At 36.6% G+C, this 12,858-nt stretch overlaps 2 protein-coding genes across 2 annotated transcripts; one reads left to right on the forward strand and one right to left on the reverse strand.

Moving 5' to 3' along the window:
* Nucleotides 1-1,266: 1,266 nt before the first annotated feature.
* Nucleotides 1,267-2,502, reverse strand: LOC123866118 (synaptobrevin-1-like). Its single transcript, XM_045907480.1, has one exon. The coding sequence runs from the start codon at nt 2,309-2,311 to the stop codon at nt 1,928-1,930; it is 384 nt and encodes a 127-aa protein (XP_045763436.1). The 5' UTR covers nt 2,312-2,502; the 3' UTR covers nt 1,267-1,927.
* A 2,861-nt stretch (nt 2,503-5,363) lies between these two features.
* On the forward strand, nt 5,364-11,604 carry LOC123866103 (T-complex protein 1 subunit beta). Its single transcript, XM_045907460.1, has 10 exons — nt 5,364-5,497; nt 5,633-5,806; nt 6,241-6,376; nt 6,583-6,802; nt 7,217-7,355; nt 8,007-8,215; nt 8,549-8,723; nt 9,303-9,480; nt 10,012-10,215; nt 10,491-11,604. Exons 1-10 carry the CDS (start codon nt 5,495-5,497, stop codon nt 10,661-10,663), a joined length of 1,611 nt encoding a protein of 536 aa, XP_045763416.1. The 5' UTR covers nt 5,364-5,494; the 3' UTR covers nt 10,664-11,604.
* The last annotated feature ends 1,254 nt before the right edge of the window (nt 11,605-12,858 follow it).

A 12,858-nucleotide genomic window follows, 5' to 3' on the forward strand; every position in this document is an offset into this window, starting at 1 on the left:
TTATAGAATCCTTCGCCCGCTCGGGGTTCAAACTAGGCATTCGAAGCAAAAATGAATTTTGCTATCTTGTTGAACAAATAACTATTGTACTTGTTTTGTTACTTTGCAATTATTTTTACAATTAGGTAACTGTTTATTAATATAATATAATTATTTAGCGGGTTTTCACAGCGATATTCATGGTTTTGGTCCTGTTACAAGCACCATGATAACTTGGTTACGAATAATATCGTGGTAAGAATCCGTCAAATACGTAATATAAAAAGATTTTTGTTTTGTTTTTATTATCTACTTTGTTTGGCTTAGTGCTTATAAGATTAAATATAATTAATGACTCGATATTTTATTTTCTTTCACTATCCCATCACTATAAAAATTACAGTTGGGTGCGGGATCAGGCCTTATCGACCTGACATTTTCGATTGCTAATTTCTCATTTTCTGTTTAGAGAATCCAGGCACCAGGTCAATGTTAAGTCAAATGATTCATCACGATTTCAAAACTATTAAAAAAATATATATACTTTATGGGTTGGCGAAGATAATAGAGCTTTAATACCTCTCAGAGCTGTCGGGTCGAAAGGGCCTGCCACGCACATTAAGAAAGTCAAGTGGGGGCTTTTTTGGACTGCCACCGCACCAGCTGAAAGTCACTGTTATTTTTTACGCAGTGAACGTGTTAAAACTATACTGAAATTGAGTTCAAATTTCATGATTTTGATCACTAAGTACAAACTTCAATTCATTTCCAAGAAAAATAGCTCTAGAATTGTGTAAAAATTGAGTCCAAAGTTTGTGACTTTGATCAAAATGGTATAATTACTACATATTTTCAGAAGCTTTTGTTTAATTTTTTTGCTCCTGTAAAGTATATAGTGCAATTACCACATGTATTTGCCAGTCCCTCGTATTATATTTAAATAATATTGTCACAAAGTTATCTGCAAAGATTGAGGAACAATGGTCTAGATACACCAGTGTATGAATCAATAATAATAATATTATAAACTAAAATAAAGTAACCTACTTTGTGCTTCAGTATTTATACAATTTGTGCTTAATAAATGGAATTCACATAGGCAACATACAAGTCAGCAACATTGATCATTTGATGATACATTTTTAACAAATCAACAAATATGTAACTTTTTATAGAAACACCTTTTTCATATCTAATTGTGCATAATATAAAATTTATGGTAAATTCAGTCCTTATATTCAATCAGGTTAGTAAATATCTTTAGAAACATATTTTTGACAATTTTTGTAACTCACATAATTTTATAGTAGGAAAGTTCATACTAAGTGCATCAGGCTTTTTGTGTATTACAGACATTTATTGTCGGATTTAGACCCCATATCCTAGACAAGAATAGGAACCCTTTATCACATAAATTAGATATCTCCAAAGATTTAAGCAATTATGCCCTGTTCCTAATACATCTGATAAAGTTGAACCTAAGTACTGTCTTCACAATGGAAGGCAAGTCAGATTAATAGCTTTATTTTCTTAATTTTTATAGTAGACTAAGACACTGAATAAATAATCTTTTAGTGTATCAGTTGACTTCAATATAGTCATACCTACATTAATGTTAAATAGTTTCTATACATATTATATTGGCTTACAAAAATAGTAATGTATAAAATAGCCCTAAGATGTATAGCACTGGTTACTTTGTATAATTAATTATGTTTTACATGTATACGTTTAGATTTTAAGATTTTGTAGACAAGTATAAAACAGTTACAAGAAAATATAGATATGAATTTATTAACACACCTCATTCTTTGAAGGTGTAATAATATGCTTATTACAAAATATTTTACTTTTGTTTTCATTAAAATCAGTCAAGTGTCAGTATTTCGTATGAATCATGTGGTAGCTGTGGAAAAATGTAGCTAATTGTTTCGTCATTTTAGAAGAATTATCGACCTGCCGGTGCCTCAGCAACAGGTGGGGCCTGAGTAGGAGCCGGGGCCGGTGCTGGTGCGGAGCTGCTGGAGCCGGACGTCGCCCATACAATGATAATGATAAGTAAAACTGCTCCCACAGCACCAATAATCAACATCATCTTCAAGTTTTGCCACCAATACTTTCTTTTGAGTTTACCAGCCTGTTGTTCGAACTGCGCTGCACCATGCTGTAGGGCATCCGCTCTGTTGTCCAATTCGGACAACTTCTGGTCCCTCTCCAAGACTTTCTCGACATTGACACGCATAATTCCGACAACTTCATCCACCTTTGCCTGAGTTTGGGCTAAACGTTTATCGCTTACCCTTGGTCCTTGAGTTCCACTTGGATTCTCCATTTTTTCTGTTTGATTGTAAATACTTTAAAAAATCAACTTTGTAAATAGTAGGTACTATGTAGAAGCAATGTCAGGAACCACAGACAGATTTGTTTTACAGAATTTTCAACGAAATAAATTGAGAACAATCACAAACAAAAATGGCGATTGCGAATGACGTGAATGACGAATGGAACAGTGTTTCCAACTACGATTTTGGTTTTACCTACCTATGGGTTTTTCCTTAATTTCGCCCTAAATTACATTACCCAAAAAACTAAATAACCAGATTTAGAATAATATAGATATAGATTTAAGACACAGAACATCATATCGCGTTTTAGGGGGCCCGTACCTCATAAGGAAAACGCAATCCTCATAGGATCACTTCGTCTGTCGTCTGTGGCAAGAAAACCTCTAAGGTACTTCTTATTCATCCAAGGTACTTCCCGTTGACCTAGAATGCTGAAAGAACCTTAGAATAACCACCCGATAGAAGGATAGTACGGGTCCGAAAAGTATGACCAGTAATACTGTGCTTAAAAAGTGCAGTTTACTCCGCGACCCTTCAGTACGCTGCGTCTCAACAGCGCAAAACTGCTCGTGCAAATTCGTCAAAAATGACTAACTAGTTATTTGTAGCGTGAAATATGGTTAGGTACTAGTTAGTTAGTTAGTTACTAAGCAGCAAAATGTAAAAAAGTGATGGTAACTATTACATTTCACTGGTAACTAAATACATTATTAATTAATACATTAAATACATTATTACCTAGTTCGTAAATCGATCGTAAAACAGCGTAAAACAACTAACCTAAACTTCGATTGAATAGGTGTTGCTAGTTCTGAGGAAAAAAGTACTACTTTAGACTTGAGTCCCATACTCTTTGTTAAACTAGCGGCACGCTATGATGGCCGGTTTGACGTTTGTCCGCTCATGAAGTTCCGTATTAATTGATAACGACTTTGAAGGAAATAATTGTATTACTTTATTGACGATAGTGATGTGCAGAGATTCATAAATTTTATCGAATGTAGTTTTAGGTTTAGGACTCAAAATTTATTTATTAAATTGATTTCTTAAATGTATACAAGTGTAGAAAAATCAGTTTGCACCATTTAAGGGGTGAATGTACTTGTGAATATGAACAATTTTCACTATGTGGACAAACCTCTGAAATCGCAAAAAAATATCAATAAATTTTTAAAAATGGAATCTAATACGATCGTCACATAGGATCGCTGGCTAGCACAACTACTACCTCCGGCAAACTCGCGTCAATGCTCAATGCAAAACAAAGCAGTTTCGAATTGACGTTGCTTCGAAAAGTATAAACTGTCAGTGCAATGCGATTGTGATATAGTTTTGACCTGGCTTTGGATTTCAAATATTGATACTGCATTACTGTTGACCCTTGCTCGTTAATTTGGACTCTGTTCAAGCCCTTTGTTGTGGATTTCGTCGATATGACCGAACGTACGCAGAGAACTGTTCTAAATAGTCAGACACGTGAGTTCGTAATACGCCTTCGTAACTATTTCGATCGTGAAGCTCAAAATGGAGGGCCAATTTTACCTATAACGTCAGTGGTTGAACGCGTAGCTGATGCGCTTAATATTGGACAACGAACTGTTAGACGGATAACTAAAAAAAAATATGGCGAGACTGGCACAGAAGAAAATAAACTTCACACACCAAAAAAGAGAAAACGAGCGAAACCAGTCGTAGGCATCGATAGCTTTGATGCCGATGCTATCCGAAGACATGTTTACGGCTACTATTTACAGAAGGAGTATCCAACAAGAAAAAAGTTGGTGCATTCACTGAAGGAAGCTGGATTATTCTTCGGTGGGGAAAGTTCTTTAACGAAGATTTTGAAGACCATTGGATTTCGATACAAAAAATGTAACAAACGCAAAATATTGATGGAAAGATTTGATATAGCGATGGCAAGGTATACTTTTTTACGGCAAGTGAAAGAAATCAAAAATTGGCAAAATGTTGTGTTCTTGGATGAAACATGGCTTAATGCTAACCATACTGTAGGCCGTTCTTGGAACGATGACACAGCAGCATCTACTTCCAAAGTTCCTGTAGGAAAAGGATCGCGACTTATAATTTGTCACGCCGGAACCATCAACGGGTTTGTCGAAGGTTCTCTCATGGCTTTTGCGTCAAAAACCACTGGAGACTATCATGAAGACATGAATGGAGAAAAGTTTACTGAATGGTTTACCTCAATGTTGTGTAGCCTCCCTGAACCATCTATTATAATTATGGACAACGCCCCATACCACTCGATGCAAATTGACAAGCCACCTGCCCAATCCCAAAAGAAAGCTGATATCGTCGCATGGCTTCGTAAAAATGGCGTAGATGCAAACATGAATATGTTAAAAGCGGAATTAGTACGTCTTTTAAAAGAAAACAAACCAACCAAGATCCGATACGTCATTGACGAAATAGCATTAGAACATGGGCACAGAGTTATACGGTTACCGCCTTACCATTGTGAGTATAATGCGATTGAGTTGGTGTGGGCTCAAATTAAGGGATATGCTGCAAGACACAATACAGAACCCCCATTTACCACAAAAAAAATGCTAAAATTATTAGAAGAAGCTTGTGAACATGTGACTAAAGGAGACTGGGAAAAGGTTGTGAATAGAACTGTTAAATTAATAAGGGAAGATTATGAAAGAGATGTGAAAATAGATAATATTATAGAAAACGAACATATAATTATTAATGTATGTGATGATAGCAGTGACGACAGTGAAAATAGTAGTATGGACGAATCTGATTAATTATGGCCTTTTGTGGCACCTTTTTTGGTATCTTTTGTATTCATATGTTTCTTGTGTGCATATAAAGTATGTATATTCATTTTCGTTCAAATATTCAGTTCGTTCAAATAAATTAAATAAACATATACATTTTTGTTTTATTAAACCTATTTAATCAGGTACAAAAACAAAACTTAATTGTTTTTTGTTCGAGAATAAATTGACATTCCACATCACTATTGTAATGTGTCAAACCGGCCATCATAGCGTGCCGCTAGTGTAGTCTTTAATCTGTTGTCTTTGGTGTGAAGCAGAAACTGTGACCGAATTCACGAGATTGAAATTTTTGCCTAAACTTTGGTTATTTTTCAGTGAAGTCTTTTAACTGTATAAAAACACTGATTAGTACTCCTAAAAATGGTAAGCGAATTAATTAATATGTCTTACTAAGACATTCTGTTTTGTACCAAGCAAAATATAATGCAACAATTTCCATAGATTTTGTGGGGCCGCACATGTGCACATTTTCTTATTTTATTGCTGTTTTACTCGCAGGTTTCACTCAACCCCATCAGAATTTTGAAGAATGAGGCCGAAGAAGAAAAGGCCGAGATAGCTCGAATGTCCAGTTTCATTGGAGCTATTGCTATCGGTGATCTTGTGAAAAGCACTCTTGGGCCGAAAGGCATGGACAAAATATTAGTTTCTATGGGCAGAAATTCTGGACAGGTTTGTTTAGTAATTACTACCTATAAACCTATATCTAATTACTTTGTATCCCATTCCTGGGATATTAAACTATATGTATATTCCTGGGATATACAACTCTGGGTTTTAGTCTTTGAGCTATCTTGGTGGTTAAAGCTCGCAGAACATGCATTGGTAAGTCCCACCTGATGCGGTTTCATTTGACTTGGTTTGGCAGAATCCTAAGGTTGGAATCTTACGAGCACACTTTGATTTTGCTTAGACTTAAGTTTCAGTTAAAACAAGACAGATTTTTGCCGGTGGTATACTGCTGTTTTGTTTTAAGTGTCCTACATCTGAGCAAAGTCAAAGTGCTCTCTTAGATCTCATTCTAAAATTCATGAGATTTCCTTACAATGGTTTCAATTCCCAAAGTTTGTGTGAAAAATATTGTATAAATGTTTGTAATGTTCCAGGTTGAAGTCACAAATGATGGTGCTACTATTCTTAAATCAATTGGCATTGACAACCCAGCTGCCAAGATCCTGGTAGATATGTCTAAGGTCCAGGATGAAGAAGTTGGTGATGGTACAACATCAGTTACAGTCTTGGGTAAGTTTTTGCTTTTTATTTATTTATTTAAACTTAAATTTACCTGTCAAATTTCTTGATTGTAGGTCAACGGGAAGTACCCTATAGGTTTGATTCCTTTGACTGGTTTTGACTGCAAAAACTCAGCAAACAAAGCAACCCTATAAAGTCCTATCTTTCTCTAAAGATCCGGAACCCTGAAAACTAATTTGGTTTTTATTTGGCAGCTGCTGAGTTGCTCAGAGAGGCAGAGAAGTTAATTGAGCAAAAGCTCCACCCCCAGACCATAATAGCAGGGTGGAGAATATCTGTGGAAGCTGCCAAACAGGCTCTCGCCGAAGCCAGCTTTGATCACCAGAAGAACATGAACGAAGCTGCCTTGAGGACTGACTTGGAGAACATTGCTCGTACCACATTGAGTTCTAAAATTCTGTCAAACCACAAAGAGTGAGTTTTGTTTGAAATATTTCACTCTGTTTCCTTTATAAAAGTAAATACATAGTAGAAATATTAAGATTAAGCATCATCCAAACTTGCACGGTCAAGCACAGGAAACGACATTCGCGTAGCTGTTGCCTCCTGCAATTTTTAATGCCACCAAACCTCTGTGACTACAACAGTCATAAAAGTGTGGATATAGTTATATACATTCGCGTCGTGAATGCTCTCGCATCCATATCACGCGGGTGTGGCTATAGCTTTAGTCTTAATATTTCGTGTTGTATTTTGTTTTTTTTTTTCTTAAAATCTATCTCTATCATTATTCTTCTCATAAGTTGCCTATTAAAATTGCACTGCAATACATATTTTATTCAAGTTCCTACTGAAAAATAATAATATACATTACAACAATATTTTCAGACATTTCACCAAGTTAGCTGTAGATGCAGTACTCCGATTAAAAGGCTCAGGAAACCTTAAAGCTATCCAAATAATCAAAATTTCTGGTGGACTCTTAGAAGAATCATTCTTGGATGAAGGATTTCTTCTCAACAAAAAGGTATGCTATGTTTGCCATATTTTTATTAATTCGTTATGTATTATATATATATAATATATATATAATATATATAAATATATATATATTCGTTAAGTATATTTTTATTAAAACCTTATGTTAAACTACATTATATGTATATTTTTGATAAACTAGAGAAAGAAAATTGGGAGAGACAACATTCCTTTATAACTAAAAAAAAAAAATTGGAGTAGATTATCCAAAAATTCTGGAATACGTATTTCTTATTTTGAATCCAAGAGAGAATTTTTATTTTGAAGAGCCCAATTTTCATGGATATAACTTGAAAAATGACAGACTTTCATGCAAACTCTCACCTTCTATTTAAACCTCTTAGTGATTTAATTTCCAAAAAAATACTTTTTATAGAGAGTAAGCTTGGTTAAAAGAACCTACAGTCAAAATTTCAAGTTTTTAACCCCAGCGATTTAGACTGTGTTTATAGATTAGTAAATCAGGCATTTTGTGATGCCAATCTCTTTGAGGAGAGATCGGGTAATGTGGGATTTCTACCCCCAAAAATCCCTCGATGGCCATCCTCAGCGCATATTAAGAGGCTCCAGGAACTCCTGTTATCGTGCTCCGGTGCCTCTCTTGCGCAGATAAGTGTAAGCTTATAAACTTATTTTTAAGGTTGGAGTCCATCAACCCAAGAGACTGGAAAATGCGAATATTCTGATAGCCAATACTCCCATGGACACTGACAAGATTAAAGTGTTTGGCTCAACAATCAAAGTGGATTCTATGGCTAAGATTGCAGAGCTCGAAGTGGCTGAAAAAGAAAAGATGAAGGACAAGGTTAACAAAATCCTCGCACACAAATGCAATGTTTTTATCAATAGGTGAGTGCTCATCCACTAAAGTGATTTATTCAATATAGGTTCTTTATTAATAAGGTTAAGCTGTAATAGCCTAGTGGTTAAAGTGTCCGCCTCCTAATTGGGAGATTGGGGGTTCAATCCCAGGCACACAATTATAACTTTTTGGAGTTATGGACCTTTTGAGCAATTAAATATCACTATATTGGTGAAGGAAAACGTCGTCGTGAGGAAACCTGCTTGCCTGAGAGTTCTGTATGTTCTCAAAGGTGTGTGAAGTCTGTCAAACGTGGCCAGTGTATAAATACATACGTTTACAATATACGTTTTAATTGTTTTAATTCTTTATTTTTACAGGCAGCTTATCTACAACTACCCCGAGCAGTTATTCGCGGACGCCGGTGTCATGGCCATTGAACACGCCGATTTTGATGGAATCGAACGTCTAGCGCTGGTAACAGGTGGCGAAATCGTATCCACATTCGATTCTCCTGATAAAGTAAAACTTGGACATTGCAAACTCATTGAACAAGTAAGTAGTTGTTGAGTATGGGTACATTATAGGTAGTATTAAACTTAATTATTTAAAACTAGATTTTTAAACATGGTTTTCACACATGAAAGATGCATCACATTATTGAATTAAAAAAAAATGCAAAAATGACAAAAAATTTCATTCTGGGCTTTTAAACCTAAAGTGATTCAATTCAATTTTTCTTTATTGCGAATTTGGGTTAGTTTACAGATCTTAATGATGGCTGCTTTATTTTTTAGGATTCTGTACCTCAAAATGATAAAAAGATCCCTTATACTTATAGCATCACTTTGTAGTCTGTCTGTCTGTCGTGTATATCACGACCTGTCAAGGGTTTCTATTTTGTGCCAATTTTTTTTTCAAAAGGTAAAGTCTGTGAAGATGGAGTTGGTTGGAATCCTCTTAAAACGTGACATAGTCAGTTGAAGGACCATTCTCACGTTTTAAGACGCCTTTTTGACATTTTAAATTGGCCCTTAGCCATTAATTCTGTGTAATCAAAGAGTTCCCACAGGATCTTTAAAAAAATTGGATCCACACAAACGAGCATCATTTAGTATTGAATAAACTTTTTAGGTACTAATTGGTGATGAATGCCTGATCCGGTTCTCGGGCGTGGAGTTGGGCTCGGCGTGCACCATCGTCATCCGCGGCGCCACGCAGCAGGTCATCGACGAGGCGGAGCGCTCCCTGCACGACGCGCTGTGCGTGCTCGCCGCTACTGTGAAGGAGCCCAAGGTCATCTTTGGTGGTGGTGAGTTAGTTACGCCTAGTTTGACTTGCTTACTGTCCCATCTGTAGATTTTGTACGCGGCGCTGCACATAAGCGTACAGTGCCGCTTTTTAAACTTAAACGCCGTGCTTCCAGGAAGGTACCCTTGGTAAAATACAGTTCTCATCATGGCAAAAATTGTGATTTTGCTATAATTAGTTTAACTTGCCGGTTGCCTGCAATTCCATCTGTTACGCGCGGATACGCGCAGCGGCGTACATAGAAAAAATAAAAATAAATCTTTATTGACAAAGAAGTTTTACATTCATTTCGCCTTTGGCCCCTACACTAGGGAACATACATCATATATACACGGTACATGCGGTATGTATATGACATACATCATATGCATACTGCCTTGTCTACATATACATATATTGTCCAACTGTAAGCCTTGGCTCTGGTGCGAAATTGTATTGTGCTACCAGGAAGGTACAAATTCCTGACAATTTAAAAAGTCTTGGTGTAATGTACTTTTCCGAGTTAAAATGATTGTTTCATACACATTCTTAGGTGCGAGTGAGATGTTGATGGCGGAAGCAGTGTCCAAAGTGGCAGCGCGAACTGCCGGCAAGGAAGCCCTTGCGGCAGAGGCGTTCGCCGTGGCGCTGCGCAGGCTGCCCTCCGCGGTCGCCGACAACGCGGGCTACGACAGTGCAGAGCTCATCGCCAGGCTGCGGGCGCATCACGCACAGGGGGAGAACACTATGGGACTCGGTGAGTGGCGCTGCGCTGACTGACCCTTGCGGTCACCGACAACGTGGCTGACCTCTGCGCTCGTTGTTGTAATAGCGGCTATAAAATTGCCGCTAATAGCGGCATTAGAATTGCCGCTATTACAACAAACAATAAAAATTCCAAAATGGTTTAATTTTTTGTATGATGGTATGGAAACCCTTCGTGTGGGAGTCGGACTCGCACTTGATCAATTTTTTTGTTTAGTCTGAAACGTAAATAATGGGACGTCATTATGATTATTCTTTTGTCTTCAGACATGGACAACGGGCGCGTGGGGGACATGAAGACCCTCGGCATCACAGAGTCTTACGTTGTGAAGCGTCAAGTGTTGTTGTCTGCTGCGGAGGCCGCGGAAATGATCCTGCGCGTTGACAACATACTGAAGGCGGCGCCGCGTAAACGCGGGCCCGACCGTCGCCCTTGCTAATTGTTTACTAAAAAATATGCATTAAGGGCCACAAGCCTCCACATACACCATACTTTTAGCATCTTTAATGCTTAAACTACCGTGAGTGATTTCCATTAAGTATAATAAGTATATAAGTCGGTAGCGAGCAGAGTCCCTATGAAAAAAACCCCGGATGGGTTCACAGTTGAAGCAGCCTCTAAAGCGCGAGATTTTGATATAGTGATCAGTCGCAGTGATTCTAAAAAAAAACCTGCTGATCGTCGATGCTAAAAGTATCGTGTATGATAGATATGCTATAAAAACTGTCTCAAACAATTTTTTTAAAAGTGTGAAAAAATCTTAGAAAAAATAGTCAATTTGACAACTGAACACAGTGTATCTAAAACGATAGTAAGTCGATTGTAGATACTTTTATCTTTAATCTGTGAGCCAAATCCAACATGTCTCTGATGCTATGCTGGATAAGGTATTATTACTACATACAATAATTATGTGAAAACTGATGTTTTTTTACAATGATTGTAATATCACTGCATGGATTTTTGCATAGGCATTTAATTTTTTGCTCTGTATGTGTGTTTTGAAAGAAAACATTTCTTTTTAATTATAAAAATGTAATGTTCAACCTGATGTATGCGCGTGGCAATTTTTTACACATTTTACACACTTTTATTATAATTGTATCTTATTTTGCTTCATTAATTATTATACGGTTTGCATTGACACTCTTATTTTTACTATAGTGTAATGAAATTGAAGTAGTATGTTGCTTGCTGCTGCGTTATAAATTTCATACAAAGTTAAACGTTATTACAACAATGGAAATATTATGTTAATTTAGTATTGCTAGCAGGATTATCACACAGAAGTATGTTTAATGTATTTTAGTTTAGCTAGGTCGAAGATGCCTTAATTTTAAAATGTATTAACAAATTTAATAAATTTCAAATAATTTACTATTCAGTTATTTTAATTTTTTCTATTAGCCGCGGCCTCGATGACAGCGGGAAGTGGGGGCGAGAGCGAATTTAATGCGCATTACGCACTCGTGATCCTGACTGCGGTCAGTAGATGACACCATAGCCATACCCGACGCTATAAATAATTATATTAATTTGTATTATCGTTCCGCTCCCGCCCCGCTCATCGCTGTCGTCGAGGCCGCGGCCTTAAACATGATTACCTAATTCAAGTGGAAATTTGGCGAAGCATAAATTGGCAGACAAAAATATATAATTTGATTTGTTTGTCGTCGATAAACTCGGAAATTGCAAAACCGATTTTAACAATTCTTTCACCATTACAAAGCTACCTATCCTGAAGTAACATAGGTTATAAATTACATCATAAAATATAATATACTTTAAATTATAAGTAGCCTATATTAGTACTTAAGTAGATATACTATTATACTATCTATGGTATGGGCGAAGTCGCGGTTACAAGCTAGTGACTTATAAGATCGGAACTCAAGAAAATCATCAAAATTTCTAAGGTGTAAATTTGCGTACCTTACGTACAGAGTTGAAAACAAATCGGATTTTTCGTGACAAATTTTGAGTTATATGAATCTGGGACGTTAATGCAATTTACCTTCATTATTTGATTTACCTTCGCAGAGTTTTATATCTCTACGATAATAGCGTTAGCCTTATCTGAACCTTTTTGTATTTATTTTATGAACGTTTTTGTCTTTTCACCCATAATATCAAGAAAAATATAAAGAAAATCGTAATTCGATTTTTAGTAGGTAGGTAGTACCTGAGTATTAGCACAGTATAAAGAGAATAGGTACCTACAATCTTGACCCTGTGGTCGTTAGTAAAAGACATAAAAAAATAAAAAAAATTGGGGTGCAATTGGTCCAAATTCCATCTTAGTGACCAAAGTCAACCTCACAGGCCCATGGTGCACCCTGCTGATTTGCAAAGGCTCTGACTGCTAGTTCCAGCACTAGCAGGTAGTTTTTTAGGGTTCCGTTAACCGAACCCAAAGGGTGCCAACGGGACTAAAGACTCCGCTGTCCGTCCGTCTGTCCTTCTGTCTGTCAGCGACCTGTATCTCGTGAACCGTAATAGGTAGAGAGCTGAAATTTTCACAGAATGTGTATTTCTATTGTCGCTGTAACAACAAATAATGAACATTTCAAAATGGCCACTTATCAATAGGTACTTACTTAGTTACCACAACATTTGCTGCGATTTATTTCAATC

Source organism: Maniola jurtina, chromosome 6 (assembly GCF_905333055.1).
Source record: "Maniola jurtina chromosome 6, ilManJurt1.1, whole genome shotgun sequence".
In the NCBI taxonomy this organism is placed as follows: Eukaryota; Metazoa; Arthropoda; class Insecta; order Lepidoptera; family Nymphalidae; genus Maniola; species Maniola jurtina.

Coding starts and splice junctions, on each gene's coding strand:
- LOC123866118 (XM_045907480.1), bottom strand. CDS start 2,311: ATGGAGAATCCAAGTGGAACTCAAGGACCAAGGGTAAGCGATAAACGT.
- LOC123866103 (XM_045907460.1), top strand. Junction 6,803..7,216: donor ATTCTGTCAAACCACAAAGA/GTGAGTTTTGTT, acceptor CAATATTTTCAG/ACATTTCACCAAGTTAGCTG. Junction 8,216..8,548: donor TGCAATGTTTTTATCAATAG/GTGAGTGCTCAT, acceptor TTATTTTTACAG/GCAGCTTATCTACAACTACC.